The sequence below is a fragment of the Crinia signifera genome, chromosome 8, assembly GCF_055691185.1.
Source record: "Crinia signifera chromosome 8, ASM5569118v1, whole genome shotgun sequence".
NCBI lineage: Eukaryota > Metazoa > Chordata > Amphibia > Anura > Myobatrachidae > Crinia > Crinia signifera.
In genome coordinates this window covers 113,399,303-113,418,495 of record NC_139224.1, presented here as the reverse complement: position 1 = coordinate 113,418,495, position 19,193 = coordinate 113,399,303, and the positions used below count along the sequence as shown (strand labels likewise).

The following is a 19,193-nucleotide window of genomic DNA, read 5'->3' as shown; positions in this document are numbered from 1 at the left end:
GATGCGATGGGCGCCGTGCTAGGAAACAAGTACCAATAATAATAATAATTTTGGGACGCAGTTTAAACCTACATGTACATCGCTCAATAATTATTATTACACAGTAAAAAGTTCCTAAAACATTTTCTAGTTTAATATCCATAAAGCTAATAAAAAAAAATACAGATATTGCATGAATATTCCAATCCATACTACATAATAAAATTACAACACAGCCAATTAAAACTCATTAGCCATTAACCACATTAGAATGAAAACAGACAGAAGTGGTGAAATCACTCCATTTGTGGGTTACGGATTACAAACCGCAGCAACATTGGAGGTACAGGAAGGCGTGTACAAATAAATAAATAAATAAACGCCTAGCATGGGCATTAGGGAGGCCAATCCCGGGCCATTTTTTCAATCCCGGGATTCGGGATTGAAAACCTGTCAATCCCGGGATTCCCGGGATCCCGGGATTGGCCTCCTGATATGTGAAGGAAATGTGTTAATGGCTGCCGGGCACTGCAGCAGCTCATTACCTGTTCCGGAGGAGCAGGAAAACTGCTGACAGCCGGGCCATGTACACAGCAGCAAGCGGGGGAGGAGGTGCGGGGACTCCGGTGACCGGTCAGACCTGTCTGCGGGGTTGAAGAGATGACTGCAGACTGAAGTGGTCCCGCAACGAACGCGGTGGTGATGGGAGGAGACCAGCCTGCCAGGTGACTTCCGGCAGACATGGCGGGGTCAGGACAGTGCATGGCTGCGCAGCGTGACCTCTGACATCACGCTGCGCAGCCACATAGCTTGATGCTGGGCAGCGCCTGAGCCATCCACCGCTGGTGCTCAGCGCTGCTCAGCTGAAAGGGATAAAATGCGCATGCGCATTACAATCCCGAAATCCCGGGATTGGAGACACCAATCCCGGGATTCAAATCCCGGACAAAAATGCCCTAAATCCCGGGATCCCGCCGATCCCGATCCCGGGATTGGCATCCCTAATGGGCATAATGAGGTAGAAAAGAGAGAACTCTAAAGGGCTTAAATGAGGCGTCAAAGAAATAGATAAATAAGAGATTTTAACTAGAGAGGAGATAGGTGCGAACAATTAGGAACAAATGATATTGTGAATACTGAGTGTATTGTATGTAATATATGTACTGTATGTGAAATGTTTTAATGTTTGTATTTGTGAAAGCAATAATAAAAGAAATATATAAAAAAAAAAAAAAGAAGGCGTGTGGTAATTCTCATAGAATGCAGCCTCCCTAATGTAGCTGATAAATAATTATGAGTTTCACTGGCTGTGTTGTAATTATGTAGTAATGTAAATTGTTTAGGAAATGCTGACCACCGAGCAGGGCACATTTTACCATTGAAATTTACAGTAGAAAGAAAAATAAATATTGTATATTAGAAAAAAATAAAATAAAAAATCCACACTACGCCAGGATTATGCGCACCGTAAAACTGGTTGAAGGGGAGGGCAGCTTTACAAAATACAAAAACCTACCAGACAGGGAGCAGCGCCCTGCTGCAAATACGGTCATATTCTATGCAATATAATTGACATTTTGGATATTGTAAACCATCAAATGTTTTAGGAACATTTTACATTGAGAATAATGGAGATGTAAATGTAGGTTTTATCTTTGTAAACAATGTAGGTTTTATCTTTGTAAACAGTGTGGTAAAACAGTTTTTAGCGATTGGTAACAGTTTATTATCAGGTTTTGCTACCAAGTAATATGCTGGGAACTAGTGTAAACTCAATTAGCAACTTAATTGCTGTTCATGTAAAATTTGAATATACATTTCAATGTCATCTAAGTACAGTACTCCTTAGTTCTGTGAGTCAGGGTTTTGTCAAGCCCAGTACACAAGTGGCGACGGGACGTTGCTGAGCCGCATACATCGCAGTACACTGGGGTTTTGCCTATGCTTATAGGCAAAACCCCCACAATCTTAGCAGGAAAGACAGTGCATGCAGTCTTACTCTGCGGCCGATGACATAGCGTGGGACCGCGCATCGCTAGGGGGCATACACACTGAGTGATCTGTGCTCCTATTCTAAGCAATCTAGTCCACTTAGAAATGGGGCTGAAATCACCCTGTGTGTGCCCCTTTATATTCTCTGGATTAACGACTTTAGTGGTGGGTTTTTCTGGGGCATGGCACACCTCCCAAGGTCTGTTTTTTCTGCCTTGGCAATACTTGCTAGTGCTGCCCTGCCTGCTCCATTTTGAAGGGGAGGAGAGCAGAGATCATTCTCCTCCATCCTCTCCCATTTCAAATAGGACGCCGGCTCGTGAGCCAATCAGAGTTTTCATTCTGGTAGCCAATCGCAATGATGACCTGGCGCTTTATTTGAAGTGTGTCAGTCAAACCTGAGGTTTAAGAGCGTGGCAGGGGAGGGAGTGCAGCAGCGGTGCGGGTAAGACGCCACTGGCGCACACCTGGTTTCCGGAGCTATACACAAATCTTAAAGGGTGGTCAGTGAAGCTAGCCCCGGAAGATGTCTGTGCATACCACTGAACAGGTTAATAGGGGAATCTTTATGGCAAGATGCCGACAGGTCTAATGTTTGTTTGTTTTTTATGCAATTTTCTGATTCCAGTTGAAACCTGAAAGCAGATCTTATTTTACTGGTTGTAACAGTTTTAGTATATGGCATTAACTATTGCGTAGAATTGGCAATAAAAGGACTTCATTACATGACACATTCCATTCCTCTGACAAAGTGCATTAGGGCAGAACCTTGTGACATAACTATCTCTTGGTGCCTCCTGCACTATCTACAATACCAGGCGATCAGACTAGCTGTGGCGTCTTATAGCTGCTAGTGGTGGGGTGGTTTTATAAGACTGTGCCTTGAGAAAGTGATCCTCCTTGTGAGTTTTTTTTTTTTTTTTAAAGCCATGTGGTCATTTGTTTTAGGTTACATTAAAAACGTTTACACACGATGGGGATCCCCTTTTATTTATTTTTTTAAATGCAATAATTTTTGAATTGCATAAAGAATAACTGAAAAAAAAAAAAAAAAAAAGATATGTAACAAACAGATGCTCAAGTGTATGCACTGCACATGCACTGTTGGGGGTCCTTGAGGACAAAGGTTAAGAACCACTGGTGTAAGGGACCCAGATCCGACTCCCAGACTGCAGAGCCTTGGTATAGTATCCAAATGTATGTGTAATTGAATTCTTGAGTAAAAGGGAGACCAAGTGGGCGTTGGGGATGTCCAAAACCATGGCCTTTACCGGGGAGTCTAACAGGGTCAGAGGGGAGTTTTGAAATTGGGCAGAGAGGGCGTGACGTAATTGAAGATACCTGAATTAGGAGTTTGGTATAGGGAAGTCAGAGCGGAGGGTTTGGAAGGTCTTGAGTACATTATCCATGGATAGATCACCTAGTGTAGAGATTCCCCACTTGGCCCAGACGGCATGAACTTGTAGATGCACTAATTCAGGGAGGCGTAAGGGAATGTATAGTGAAGTTTTGGGGTCCCTGCCCGCCCGGCAATATATGGACCTGCTTCCAGACGAAGATTGCCTGTCTAATTAAAGGGACAGTAGTAAAACTGATGTTGGCACGAAGGAGGAGCTGTGGGGGGGGGGTGAATCTACCAGAGGAGCTGGGAACGCAGAGAAGAGGGATCACAGTAATTTAACCACTGCCAAATAAACAATAGTTGAGCAGCATAGTAATATGTCCTAAACGCCAGGAGTCCCAGACCACCCTTGTCCCTAGGACGCATCAGGACAGTGAGTTTTATACGCAGACGTTTATGGGCCCAGACTAGGTAGGAAAGAAGACCGTTTATTACATGTATACAGGGGATTGTTGGAGGACATATAGTAGTTTGGGCTTTTAAACCTTTTTAATTAAATTCACCCTACCTGTGAGGGTTAAAGGTAGTTTAGTCCAGGAGCATAACCTAGAGTGGAGAAGCAGAACTAGTGGGTCAAGATTTCATGGTATATATTGTCAATGATCATTAGAGATGAAGATACCTAGGTATTTGAAAGAGCCAGAGGTAGTGAAACCTCCGGCGTGGACGGACACATCCTGGTCAGTGGCATTATACAAGATTTATCCCAGTTAATCAACAATCCAGAATATTTCCCATATTGCTTAATAAGTTCAAGGAGCGGAGGCATAGAATGTGCATAATTCTGCAGGAACAGCAGTGCATCTTCCGCATATAAAGCAGGAGGAAGGAGGAGACAAATCCGTTGACAGATCTGTGCCACAGGCCCTGAGTACATAAGTTTAACATATCTTATAAACACTGGACCAATACCCATGGAGCCCATCACCTCCCAGAGGAGATCCCACTCCACGGAGTCAAATACCTTAGCAGCGTCAAGGGAGACTATAACCAAGGAGTGAGAGTCCCCACCAGGGAAATGGAGATGGGTGTAGAGCCGGCACAGGTTAATAGAAGTGGATTTATGGGGCATGAACCCAGTCTGGTCTCGATGTATAATATGTTCAATGACCCGGTTCAGGCTTATGGCAAGGATCTTAACATCTGTAGCTAGCAATCCCTTTTTATTTTTAACTAAGGGATATACACCATATGTTTTGGACTCTACGGCAGATATTCAATGCTGTTTGCGAGTGGTGACAGCGAGCAGGGCTTCCTGCTCGCTGTCACCACTCACCCTGACAGCATTCAACACACCCTCCGCATACGCCAATTCCCCCTCGCTCCGTTTTTTGAGCGAGGGAGAATTGGCGGATGCGGCTCCAGAAGCAGCGAGACTCGCGGCTAAAAACTGCGAGTTTTCAGCAGCAGCCGCGGGTCTCGCTGTTTTGGGGAATTCTCGCCATCCTGTGACGGCGAGGATTCCCCAGAACGTTGAATAGAGAGAGTGGCCAGCGCGGGGGTTTAACAGCGAGGATCGCTGGTTTTCTGCAATCCTCGCTGTTTAACCCCCTCGCCGGCCGCTCGCTGCAGCATTGAATACCCCCCTACTACTAGGTCATGCAGTATGGTTACAACTAGAGATTCACTGACCATAAAGGAGCTGTCCATGAAGTTTTCAATCTTCTACTCCACAGTGAAAGATCTGTCTGTCACTGAGTTACAGTTCTGCAGGCATGATTAGGCAATAAGAGCGCAAGACAGATTACACCAAGAAGTAGTCTGCTCTTACCAATTCTATACATGTGCTGCCATTTTGGCACAGGCTAATGAACACACTTCTACGGTTTGAATTCACATGGAAAATTTATTCAGAAAGAATAATCCCACAGGATGTCCAAAAGTTTCAAAAAATTTAAAGGTTCATAGAACAATGCAAAGGATGGTTGATTATCAATGCATTGGTTTTGGTCAGAAAGGCATCATGTTGCTGTGTTAAGGTTGCCAATATCCATACATCAGGGAATCTTCCAGTCCAAACATCTGAAGTACCAATGCTAGCAAAATAACCCAAAGTCAACTATACATTTGATGAGAATGAGGGAATTCATGTTATATTTGAAGCATCAGCAAGGAAGTTTAGACAAGTGTTGAGAATGCCAAATATTTCAGGGATCCACTGTACTTATTACAGTAGTCTATTTATTCAGTAACAAACAGCATTAGATATGTGACTAATCTTATTTAGTGTGCAAAAACCCGGTACTGTAGGATCATTTCTTCCCATCCATCAAGCAGAAAGAACTGTGGTACCGCATTATTTTGGCTGTGCGGTATATCGCAGGTATTTTTTACCAGAAGGCAGCTCTTTGGTGAAGACGCCGGTAGGAAAGATCTTGCTAGCCTGATCCTCAGGAACATTCGGTGGGACCATAACTCTGTCACCGAGCTAGAAAGAAAAGGAAGTGTAGTATTTTAGTAAAAATAGTGACCTTGCACAATACCAGAGCTGTAAACAAGGGAAGAATGTGCCAGAGCTTTGGAAATCCTAAGGTAATCCTTTCATGACCAAGTTTAGATAATAAACCGATCTCCAGACCAAAAAAAAAAAAAACCTCATGGACTATTTGTAAAAAGTCTTAGGAATGAATTAAAAACACCAATAGTGTACCACTGGGAAAAAACCATTAATACTGCAGAGATTTTGCCCACTTTCATTGCAATAATTTAGTTCTGCATCACCCTTCGCAAAGTCCACCAGCAATCAATGATGTACGATCAAGTGAGGCAGAGCCTCTCCAGTCATACTCCAGAGTTCGGACTATAAAATAAGAAATACACATAAAAAGATATCAGAAATATATTTTTTGGATTATTCTAATCATTTTATAGGCAAAACTCTTGGAGTATGACAGGTGAGTCTTCCGCCCCTGTCTACCTTGTCCTCAAAGCTCTGATCCAAACTCAGATTTCCGAGAGAGCGCGCGAGAGAGAGAATCGGGCGGGAAGTTACTAAGATGGGAGTTCTATTTTAAATGGGATGTTGCTATGGGCAACCAATCAGAATCTACGTCTTCTTTATATAGCAGCTTCTAGAACAGGCATGTCCAACGTTGGCCCTCCAGATGTTGTGAAACTACAGATCCCAGCATCCTTTGTCACAGTTTTGCTATTAGAGAATGCTAAAACTATTGCAAAGCATGCTGGAATGTGTAGTTTCAAAACATCTGGAGGGCCAACGTTGGACATGCCTGTTCTAGAAGATCATATATAGCAGGGCTGGGCAACACCGGCCCTCCAGATGTTGATGAACTACACATCCCAGCATGCCTTGCATCAGTTTCAGCATGGCCACATAGCAAAACTAATGCAAAGCATCCTGGGATGTGTAGTTCATTAACATCTGGAGGGCCGGTGTTGCCCAGCCCTGATATATAGTATCCCATAAGTTGCACATAGCAACATCCCATGTAAATTATAACTCAATTATCTCTCTGATAATAGTCTGCACACAAGGAAGCTGCAGCAGTTACAAGCCTCTCTTATTAAACTCAGTCGCTCCTTTCATTCCCAACCCGAAATCCTGCATTTTACCCATAAACCCCAGTATCACACCTTCCAGTCCACAGGAGTTGCAACGTTGTGGTTGGATGTTAATTGAAGGGAGTCCACTACTCTCAAGATCTCATCAAAGTTTCTACCGGTGGTTGCTGGATACAATATCGACAGCTTCATTTTCTTATCTGGGCCAATAACGAACACCTGAGAAAACACAGAACAGAGATGTATGTGGGTAATTCAATTCCTTAGAAAATGCTTTTAGACGCTCATTTAAATACTGGTCTCAGACACTTACACATCGTGCAGTCACTGGCATTCCTTCATTGTCTTTCTCATCAGGATCCAGCATGCCAAGTTTCACGGCAAGTTCCCGTTTGGGATCTGCAATAATTGGGAAGGGTAGAGTCTCTGAGGGCTCATCGCAGTTGTATGCATTTATGTCCTGCAGGAGAGAAAGCATAATGTTACTCTGCTTAGATGGGTTACCCCACATCCATACACTCTACACCATGAATGGGAGGAGGAAGAATCAGTGTTCCAGTTCCCAGCACTGGCATGATACTAAAGCTGGCCATACATTTGTCAGATTTCGATGAATCAGGCTGATAAAATCAGATGAAAACGCAAAATTGGATGTGTTTAAGCTCCAATCTGCAGTCCCATTCTCACTGAGGGCAGTATTCAATGCTCCCGATTCACTGTTTGTTTTGGCGAATCGGGCTGTTTTCACTCCTTGTGGTGAATCTTTTTCACTGAAAATCTGATTCACCCTATTCAATTTTGTGCTTGTGCTGCCTGTGTCACCAGGAGCCCCTGCAGCATTGGGTGACAGGGAGGGCTGGCATCCTAAGCAGGATTCACTGCACATGCTGAAAAAAAATACATTGAATACTGCCCTGGATCAGAGCCTCTAGAACTGGGGTAGCCAACTCCAGTCCTCCAGAGCTACCAACAGTTAATTTTTTCCAGATCTCCTCACAGAATCACAAGTGAAGTAATTAGCTCCACCAACAATGTGAACTTTTGGTAGCTCTCGAGGACTGGAGTTGGCTACCACTGATATAGAGCACTAATGCTGCACTAAGCATCTACAGGGGCCGGAACCATGTCTGGGATCGCATGCAAAAGGACCAAATGCAATCCTGCTATCTAGAAAGATACTGGGCCAGATTCTCTAAGCTTCAAAAGTGATAAAATGGAGAGTGATAAACAGCCAGCCAATCAGCTCCTGTCTGACATTTTTCAAACACAGTCTGTGGCATGACAGGTAGGAGCTGATTGGCTGGCTGTTTATCACTCTCCATTTTATCACTTTTGAAGCTTAGAGAATCTGACCCACTGTCTGGCATTAGGAACAGAGATAGATTTAGCCAAGCATATTCATAAGATAGGTTTGCTGTAATAAAATGCCCTATCAAGTCAGATTAAATGGGTTGTATTCAATATATCGAAATGTTGACAAAAATAAAATACAGTCACTTGTAAGAGGGGGCAGCATTTTGAACCTGTCAATATCTTGGTGTTCACCTCAAAATTTGTTCATATTGATCAATATTGTGTGCCAGATGTACTAAGCTTGAAAAGTGATAAAATGGATTGAGTGATCAACTACCAGCCAATCAGTTTATAACTGCCATGTCACAGGCTGCGTTTGATAAACCACCAACCAATCAGCTCTTCCTGTTATTTTTTATTCTTCATTTAATCACTTTTCAAGGATTAGTACATCTTCCCCTTTGACAGTCTACGGCAGGCATTCCCAACCACGGTCCTCAAGGCACACCAACAGTGCAGGTTTTAGTGATATCCAGGCTTGAGCACAGGTGACTTAATTAGTATCTAAGGGATTCTGATTAAACCATCTGTGCTGAAGCCTGGATATCACTAAAACCTGCACTGTTGGTGTGCCTTGAGGACCGTGGTTGGGAATGCCTGGTCTACGCTTTTAACATCACTGACCATACCCATTTCTTTGAACCCACAAAAATGGGAGGTGGTTATTCTATTTACTTACACTTAAATATAGTAGATTTTTAAAGCAGAAATTACCAAGGCAAAACCAGGGTGGTGTCAAAATATATATAGTGCTGGTGTAGGAATTGGCTATTAATATCTAGTATTACTGATAATTTACTGCACTGCCAATACAGCAGAGTTAAACAAAGCAGTTCATTTTAAACACATGTGTGTCATTAACCTGTGTGTGTTGGACTATTTCAGCTACAATTATGGGCAGAAACACTAGTGAGTGCAATTTTCCGACCAGACAAGCACTACATCCTGTGACTGGCTGATTACGTCACCAAGGCTTAATCAGCTTCCTCCATTCATTACTAGGTTGTGTCATATGACAGACACTGTGCAACTGGAGCATTCTGAAATACTCCTGTATCTATGTACTTACTCCACACTAAACATTTGGAAAAAAAGCAGAACTCACAATCAACTTTTGATGAAAAAATATAAATCCTCATAACTGAATCACCAAGACTACAATTAGCACATTTTTGCATTCACTTTACAAGAGACAAATACTATGTATAGAATACTTATATGGCACAAGGCGACACAAGTAATTGATTGTTCCATATCCATGATGATTGGAAGTAGGGGAATCAGTTATTCCTATGGTCATGGCAAATATGTGGAAAATTGCCCCAACTGAACCACTTATTATGCAGATTCCAAAAATAGGACTAATTAGTGCCTAGAACAGTGGTAGCCAACTCCAGTCCTTGTAAGCTACCAACAGTTCACATTTTCCTGACGGGATGCAGTGTAAATCCCGGCGTTCGGGATCCCGATCGCCGAAATCCCGACACTTTCTCCCTCCGTGGGTGTCCACGACACCCCTGGAGGGAGAATAAATTAGTGTGCCAAGTGTGGCGAGCCCGCAAGGGGGGGCGATCCACGTCCCCCCCTTGTCGGGATTTCGGCGATTGGGATTCTGAATGCCGGGATTTAATACTCAATCCTTTCCAGACAACCTAGCTCTGCAAAGGTGCACTTGTTACTCACTGACCCATTTTAAAAGATCCACAGGTGGAGCTAATTACTTCACTTGTGATTCTGTGAGGAGATCTGGAAAACAGTAACTGTTGGTAGCTCTCCAGGACTGTAGTTGGCTAGAATAATCAGATGCAAGAATGACTGCCTCGCCATTCATATCTAGTCTCCCCTGAAAGATACAGCCTTTCTAGTCATGCCATTCTGTGGATTAACTACGTAACGCATCTTTATACGACCGTTCTGCCAGCTCCTTTCTGCTAATAGCCAATGTAATAATTACCTTGCTCCAGGTGAGATGGTCAGGCACGGAGTCTATGGAGAGAGCGATCATGCGAACATTGCGTTTCTTGAACTCTGGTGCTAGCTTAGCTGCCCGTCCCAGCTCTGTGGTGCACACTGGTGTATAATCCCTTGGGTGGGAGAAAAGGACGCCCCATCTGAAACAAAACAGAAATGATAAGCAGCATGTTACATTGGTGTAATCTGCACAAGAAACCCAGGTCCTACATGTCACAGAGTGATCAGTCACTGCTTGGCCTTCTAGGCGGAACAGAGTCCACAATCCCAGGGATTTTCTATCTTCCCCACCAAGAAGCTGTTAAACACTGTAAAACCACCTGAGATCACTGGTGTGAAGGCCAAGAATAGAAGGTAGAGTAGGAGTTGACAGGATCACACTGTACCCATTACTGCTTTCTCTGCAGGTACAGCGCCACGGCTTTCTTACCGCCTCCCCTCCTAAGGGTATGGGCAATTGTGTCAACCCAATTTAGGGTGACATGCATTGGGCGACAGCTGAAATAGGTCGACATAGCTAAGGTCAACAATCAAAATGTAGACACGAGTTTCCGTTTTTTACCCAAATGTCGACAGACATGGACACCGTCAAAGTGTACCATGTCCTCTAACATAGCTAGCCATGCTTTGGGCAGGGTGCTTCGATGCGCTCGGCATATGATTCTGTTCTCCTCCATGCTCTAGTGGATGTAGGGCATGAAATACTGCCTGTTGGCACAGAAAAAAAAAAAAAACACACCATGAAAAACTCATGTCAACCTTTTGATTGTGGACTTAATGCTTCCAACCCGGTTAACCGTAGACCTTCAGTGATCGACCCAATGCATATCAACCCAATGACTGTATCCCCCCCCCCCTCCTACAATGTCACCATCAGAGCAGGCAATAGAAAACTTGCCTATTCTGGCGCCTTGAAAACGCAGTTATTTTAAATGTAATTCTACACATTTTGCCTTTAGTAAATCAAAATGGTTTCCAAACCACCTAGAAATTGGCAGAAATTGTGCCGTTTCACAAAACCGCAATTGGATCAAAATATGGAATATGGATCAGGGTCAGATGAGAAAGGCTGTCGCAAATGCAAAGTTCTGCAGGCAAAATAAAGCACTGCTCCCTAATTTAACTGGCTGGACCACATTTTTACATTCCATGCCCATGCTAATCTCAGGCTGTCAGGCTAAATTAGGCCAAAGCTTTAATAAGTTAAGAAACCAAAAAGAAAAGAAAAAAGGAATGGTACAAGGTTTCTTTTCTCTTCTAAGTAGAAAACTTCTTATTTTTATACCTTTCACTAAAAAACAATAAACAAAAAAAACAAAAAAAAAAAAAAACACACACACACGGAACAATGATTAAATACTTGTAACCAGTGGCGGCACTTACGTACTGCAATGCCGCCCGATCCCCCCCCTCCACTACTGGTCCCTGCTGCCTATCCCAACCCCCGTCACATGCACAGTAGCTTCTTTGGTACTGCACATATGCTGGCCCCTAGCCTCTATGGGCTGCTTGGACAGCAGTCCATAGAAGCATATCATGGTCCCAGGTCCAGCGCATGCAGTTTTGTCCTCGGTACTGCACATGCTCAGAACCTGTTTTTATGGGTTGCTGCCACAGGAGCCCACAATGGCATCCTAGAGGGAGGAACACGTCCCAGTGGGACTGCCTTGGGTGACTGGCAGATTGGACTTCCAATAGGAAGTGTAAATGGGTAACCCGGGTTGTCCGACCCGTGGACCCATTTCCACCAATAGGGGAGCCCATACCTCCGGACCGCAGCGTCCTGCAGTCAGTCCGGAGGTTGGGCAGGGGCCGCTTACAGCCTCCGCTGGTGTCCGCAGTCAGGCATAATGCTGGGGGATGCCAACTGTAAAAGGGGACATCTGCCAGGTCACATCTCATTTCACCCATCCATACTGTGCAGGAATAAGGCACATACACATCAGGCGATATTGGTCCCAATATCGCTCAAAAAGGACTTTAAGAGACACTGATGCAAATGTCTTCTAGTGTATATGCCTAATCTCATTAACGATGCATGCGCCCCTGCACATAGTTAACGAGCGTCTCTCTGCCAAACAGGCAGCTCAGTCACCCCAATATTGTTAATATCCTTAGGCACATAGTCATGTGTGTATGCTGTGCCCAACGATATTAATATTGTAATGAAGCCGCCTCTCCCCTTCACATGGAAGAAGCAGCAGCACAAGCTGATGACGGTGCTCAAAGTTCCCAGTGCGAGTACTCCGGCCATTGGCCACAAAGATTAAAATACTTTCAGCTTCCCCCTGCCCACCAATGTTTTAGTATGTATGCACGTATATTTAAAAAAAAAAAAAAAAAAAAGGTGCCCATACACTAGTCCGACTTGTCCCAAAGACAATTCGGACGAGTTTGCCCTTGAAAGACCCCCAGCAGCTCCCCAGGAGGCTGCTTACGATTTGGCACTTTATGTGCCAAATTATACATGCAATAAATCGCATGCGATTTACTGTATGTATATCTGTGGGGAGCTGGCAGCGGTGGGGGGCAGGCAGGGGGGGGTCCCTGTGGCGCTGGTCATTAAGTCAACGGGTCCTTACGGTGACTTGGAACTAACTAGCGCTATTCGCCGGGCGGCGGCGGCGCGGGAAGTGCTGCTGAATTATAAAACACTGGCCGGACGCTGATTGGCTGATATTCAGCCAATCAGCGTCCAGCCAGTATTTTCAAATTAAGCAGCGCTTCCAGCGCCACCGCCCGGCGAATAGCGCTAGTTAGTTCCAAGTCGTCGTAAGGACCCGCCGACTTAATGACCAGTGCCGCAGGGACCCCACCCCCAATAGGTGTTTGACAGCAGTGCTTCACCGCCGTCACACACCTAGGGATCGGACCAACACATCGTGGGTGCTAAAAAGAACCCGCGATGTGCCACTGATGGGTCTGATCAGACACGATGCACACATCAGGTCGGTGGGGATGTCTTAAGACCCACACACTGGGTGACTGAGCTGAAAGTGTCTCAAAACAGCAGGTTTGAGCAGCTTTTAGCTCAAAGCTGCCCAGTGTGTATGGCCCGGTGATGAGCGCTCCCGCAACATCACCGGGAAAGCCACTCACCTGCTCGTTATACCAGCAGATCAGCAGCTTTCAGGACAGCTTTGCATAGTGCTCTGCAACCAGGGCTGTGGAGTCGGTAGATAAATGGTCCGACTCCTCGTACGTCTGCCCCCGACTCCGATGTATTAATATGCAAATGTATTTGATACATTCCTTGAAGGAAAGAAAGGCAACATACATATTATTACTACAGAAACTAGAGGCTGGGAAGCCAACAGTCTACTGTATTGAACAGTTTAAGCAAAGGACAAACACAATGTTTGTCCGCTGGTTTGCTTGCTCGTCACCGTTCAATTCACGGACACAAGGAACGATTTCTTTACCGAATCGTTACTGGCGACGAAAAATGGTGCCTGTACATCAATATGAACCAGCGTAAGGAATGGCTTAGCCAAGGTAAACAAACGACCCCGCGCATGAAACAAGATCTTCATCCGCATAAAAAGATGTTGTGCGTATGGTGGGAGAGCTTGGTTGAATGAATTTTTCGAGTCTACACCAGGTGATTTCTACCAACGAGGTATTGAAAACCTTATTGAACGTTGGAAACTACAAGGGAGAATACATTTAGAAGTATTGGTGCTCCGAATTGTGCGTTGCGTGCCATATAGTGAAGCACATGAAAAGCATGCTTTTTCACGGTCACTTAACGTGTTCGTTTTGCGGTTACGTGAGGCACTGCATGCATTGGTCTTTATTCTTACAGTAGAGAAGTCATTAATTATAATTTTCGGAGTCGGTGCATTGTTTGCCGACTCAGACCCCAGGTACTCGAAATTTGCTCCGACTCCTCGACTCCACAGCCCTGTCTGCAACGCCGTCCTCCCCCCCTCCGTTGGCGCCGGGCAGGGGGAAAGCCGTTCAGTGTGTATTAACGGAGCGGCTTTCCCCGCAACAATGACAGGACAGCAGTCATCGCGGTCCATACACGCTGGGCATAGTCGTCCAGTGTGTATGGACCTTACACATCCGATTTGGGCCAATTTCTCTGCCCAGATGGATTGGGCAAAAAAAAAAAATCGTCCTAAATCGGTCAAGTGTATGGGCACCTTAGCCACCAATGTGTTCCCATTGTGTTAGCATGTGTACTGAATAAACTACTGCCCACCAATGTATTGGTAAGTATACATGCATGTTTGAAGCATGTATGCATACTTATTAAGCCATTGTCCACCAAAGTATGCACCGCCTTGGTGTTTGCTGAAAACATGGCTTTGTTACCATCAAAAGCAGGTGGATTAGTGGCTATTCCATCAATCCACCAGGTTTTCCAAACATAAAAAAAAACAGCTAACACTGAATAGGTCGGAACCCCTTCATGTCGAAAACTGTATTTTTGGTAAGATGGCAGTTTTTGACATCAATTGAATTTACCCCTATATCTTTTATGGTCAGCTGAAGCGGAATTGTTCACCAATGTATTTCATCTTTCATATCTTCTCCTATGTGTGGGCCAGAGTCATACGGTTGAGTATTGAACAATCACCACTGTGTGTTTGTACATACTGTAGTTGCAGCTGCGAACGCATTAGGCTGCACTTATTGGAGATCACGGTCCTGTGGTGAGAGCAGAAAAAGTGGGGCTGCGGGACCGGACGCAAGTGAGGACCACGCATTACATGTAATACGCCCGCCATTTAAAATGGGAAAGGAAGAGTTTCTGGAGATCATCTCACTCACACTGCAAGGCGTATTTAGGCTGGGAGGACACATCTGTATCTAGGTGTGATCTAGGATGATAGGTAAAAATGGATTGGTTGCTATTTGCAATGGTGTCACTCTTTAGAAACTCCACCAGTGTATCGAACACTCACGACTTAGTAGCTTATTCCATCTTTGTAGGCACTCCAGAGGTTGCACATGGGCTGACCCTGCTTTCAGTTCACAGCAGGTTGTGAATGGACTGTATACTAAAGGTACAAGTGAATCACCAGACCGTACTGAGTTAGTTAATTAGAAGTAGAAACACCAGCACATTCTTATTGACTGTAGCGTGTCTCACTAAAGCTGCAGCCATAGCTGGCTGGAAAATCTGCATCGCTTTCTACTGTACAGTTTCCCCAAAAGCCTGACAGACCATGAACACAAACAGCAGCATTCATGTCCCATCAAGTGGAAATTGGACCGTGCACTGTACACACAGATTAGCTACTTTGCCTGACATTAATACAACACGATAGGAATACACTAAGCACAAATGCTTGGACAAGCCACATGGCTCTCTCCTTAAACTGAATGTACACTTTAGTTGCAGAAACACACTGAGCGATTCTGTGCTCTTATCTAAGAGATCTAACTGAGCAATAGTGATGCGTGGTCCCGTACGTCGTTATCGCAGCCCACTCGTTAAGGCAGTGCATATAGTCAAGTGACGGCAAATCTCTGTGTGTACAGAATGAACGATAGCGATAGATACCTACGTCATCCTGAACCACTTCCCTGCCTTTTATTTTGCTTAAGTAAAATCGCTGAACACAAAACACTGCATGTGTATGGGCTCTCTGTGGACGATCTAGACACCGGGCAATTGTCTACCCTAAATAGCTTAGCAAAAACGCTAGTTCACATCTCAAGGTGTGTATGCTCCTTTACTGCTCAGCTAATCAACACCTGGAAACTCTGCTCACACAAACCAATGAGTAACTTCTGAACGGTTCATCTTTTTGAGCCAAATTGATAAATCATCATATGGGGGCCTTTATGATACACGTTCTATCAATAATACTTGGCAAGACTGCACAGTTTGTACACACTAGATTTTTCTAGGAGTTTAAAAGGAATTCAGGAAGACCATTGGCAAATACATAATGTGTGGGATACAGTCACTAGGTCAACAACATGAAGGTCGACATACATTAGGTCAACCACTAAAGGTCGACAGAGCTTCAGTCAACACATAAAATAGGTTGACATTTCATTTTCAGGTCCCCCCCCCCCCCCCCCCCAAAAAAAAAAAAAATACAAACAACAACAACAACAACAACAACACAGTATTTCATACCCTACCATCCACTAGGGCATGGAGGGAGAATATAATAAGTGTGCTGAGCGCAGCAAGGCACTGTGCCCAAAGCATGGCGGTACACTGATACAGCAGTCTCCATGTCGAGTTCCATCAAAATTTGAGAAAATAAAAAATAAATAAAAACGCAACCTCATGTCAACCTTTCCGTTGTGAACATAATGATTGTGTCAACCTTCCAACCCCATCGACATTAGCATGTCAACCTTTAATAATTGACAATGTGTTTCGACCTTCATAGTGTCGACCCTTTGAGCCATACCCTATGTGTAACCAGCCTTTAGTACAAGACCTCTTATATAACTGGCTTGTGCTTACACTGACTGAACAAGAGAAATCAGGAAGTAGAGTGAGATCAGTGGGTCAGTAACACGGGGACTGTGGCCTTGCGTGTAAAGCAGAGGGGAGGTCTGACAGTTACTACAAGCTTAGTACATATATAAGATGATCAGGCGTTTGATGCTGTAGTATAAGGTTAGTGGACAGCATGTACGAGTAAAGTATATAGCTGCAGAACTACAAATACTAGCACGCCTTGGCAGACAGGGGCTGACTTAAAGGAGACAGGAAGCTGTGCATTTAAATAAACAGAACACGGAAAGCACAGTAGACCCTGCGTGTCGCGGCACACGGACAAGCACTGAGCCGCAATGGGTCCAGTCATTGGTGCAGCCATCGGAGTAGCGTGAAGCACAGCGACTACTGTATATGGGATAGTAATCTATAGGGGACTCACTCGTTTCCCAGAAACTCGTGGAAGTCGATCCTGCCGATCGTGGTGTCGGCTTTAAAGTTCGGGAATATGTCCCCCAACAATAGTCCAGGCATGACGGCTGTCAGATAGAACCCAGCACGAAACAGTACAGGAGACTGGCCCACGCCGGCACGTCCGCTGCTTAAGCTCAGTGAACTCTGGTAGGCGTGGCTGCCGAGGAGCAACGGCAGTGGTGAGATAGGGAGAGGGCGGGGTTTAGCAGATTAGTGTGAGCGGGGAGGAGAGCGGGTAATGCCTCTCCCTGCAGGTAGTTGTTACCGGTGACCTCTGATCTTTCAGAGTGACGTCAGTGATTTCCTTTTATAATACAAATGCTGTTTGTTTCAGACAGGAGAGTCAGATCCTGAGCGTCAGACAGTCACGTAGGTGGGCGCACAGGCCGCTGGTTGCCAAATAGAGATGGGCAAAACGGATCTTTTCGCGGACCCGGGTCGACCTGGGTCGGTCGGTGAAAAGATCTAGATCCTTTGGGCGGCTCTGCGGCTCAGTTTGTGTAAAAAAGACAGTTATTTATGGTTTGAGTTAGTGTACCATACCTCCCAACATGACCCTTTCCAGGAGGGACACAATGCTCTGTTTCTGGACTTCCCTCTTAATGTTTGATTGTTATTACCTGTGTGGAAACACCTTTCTTACCCATTTACCTGTTTAGAACAGGTAATAGCAATCATTCGTTAAGAGGGAAGTCCAGAAACAGAGCAAAGTCGTAGGTCAGAGATGGGGAACCTTTGGCCCTCCAGCTGTTGTTGGACTACACATCCCAGCATGCCCTGCTACAATTTGCTATTTGGCCATGATAACACTGTTGCAGGGAATGCTGGGATGTGTAGTCCAACAACAGCTGGGGCCAAAGGTTCTCTAACCCTGACCTAGGTGGTGCACTTAACATAGATAGTCGTTTGGTCGACTGATCTAGGTCGACATTAGGTCAACAACACTAGATCGACATGCTGAAAGGTCGACGTGGAACAAGATCGACATGGTTATAGGTCAACATGAGGAAGGTCGACAGGTCATAAGGTCGACATGGGGATTTTCACTGTTTTTTGAGCCGACATGTGCCGACAGGCGGTATTTCATGCCCTACCTTCCACTAGGGCATGGAGTGAGATTATAATAGTGTGGCGAGTGAAGTGAGACACTGTGCCCGAAGCATTGCGAGCGATGCGAGGGTCCGATTCTCACTTCCAACTGTGTCCATGTCAACTGTGTTGACATTCGGGTCAAAAAACAGCGAAAACCCCATGTCGACCTTATGACCTTCCTCATGTCATCCTAACGTCCATGTCTACCTTTTCCCATGTCAACCTTTTCCCATGTCGACCTTTCTGCATGTCGACCTAGTGACTGTCTGACCAACGCTTGTCTGACGAACAATCCAGTTCCCAGGACCTGGGTAGAAGTCCCGTGTAAAGGGACACGGCGTGTCCCATTTACACTGCCGCTGACAGGGGTCTGACCCGCTGAAGACCCGGGGTTTTGCAGCGGTGTAAAAGGGGTATTAATTTGCTCGTTGCCAAGGGAGACTAAATTTGCTCATTGCCGAGCCCCCCCCCCAAATGAAAGTTAAAAGAAGGCCCCCTCCCCCTCCAAATTAAAGTTAAATGTACTACACAGCCCAGCAAACAGAGATCTAGTAAAAAAAAAAAACCACATGTGCACTGCCTAATTTATGTCTGTGTGTCTGTGTGTTCATACTTCTACTACACACCTTTCTGTGATACTACTGGTGAACTCAGGTGAAGCAATCTTGAAATGCCTGCCAGTGCCAATGCCTCTGCTCTGCTGTTGATGTGTACTCACCAGACCTCCCTCAGGGCTTCCAGATTCAGAAGAATCTAGATCTGCACGTGACACAGCAGCAGCAGCAGCAGCACAAGCAGCCAATTAGAAGAAAATATCTCAGCTGCCAAAGGGGGCAGTGCTGAGCTCAAGCAATGCAATGTGCATTGTATTGTATGTAATGCTAAGCGAAACCGATCCGGATCACCATTTTGGGATCGGCGGCTCGCTCGTTCTTTTGATGGATCCGTTCAAAAGAACCGGATCGTTCGCGAACGACACATCACTATTGCCAA

The 19,193-nt window shown here is 45.0% G+C and overlaps 1 protein-coding gene across 1 annotated transcript; it reads right to left on the bottom strand.

The window, feature by feature from the left end:
• Window positions 1-5,199: 5,199 nt before the first annotated feature.
• On the bottom strand, window positions 5,200-17,283 carry PRDX6 (peroxiredoxin 6). Its single transcript, XM_083157034.1, has 5 exons — window positions 17,077-17,283; window positions 10,203-10,359; window positions 7,209-7,355; window positions 6,968-7,114; window positions 5,200-5,801 (listed from the first exon to the last, which is right to left on the bottom strand). The coding sequence occupies exons 1-5, from the start codon at window positions 17,166-17,168 to the stop codon at window positions 5,670-5,672; spliced, it is 675 nt and encodes a 224-aa protein (XP_083013160.1). The 5' UTR covers window positions 17,169-17,283; the 3' UTR covers window positions 5,200-5,669.
• Between the last annotated feature and the right edge of the window lie 1,910 nt (window positions 17,284-19,193).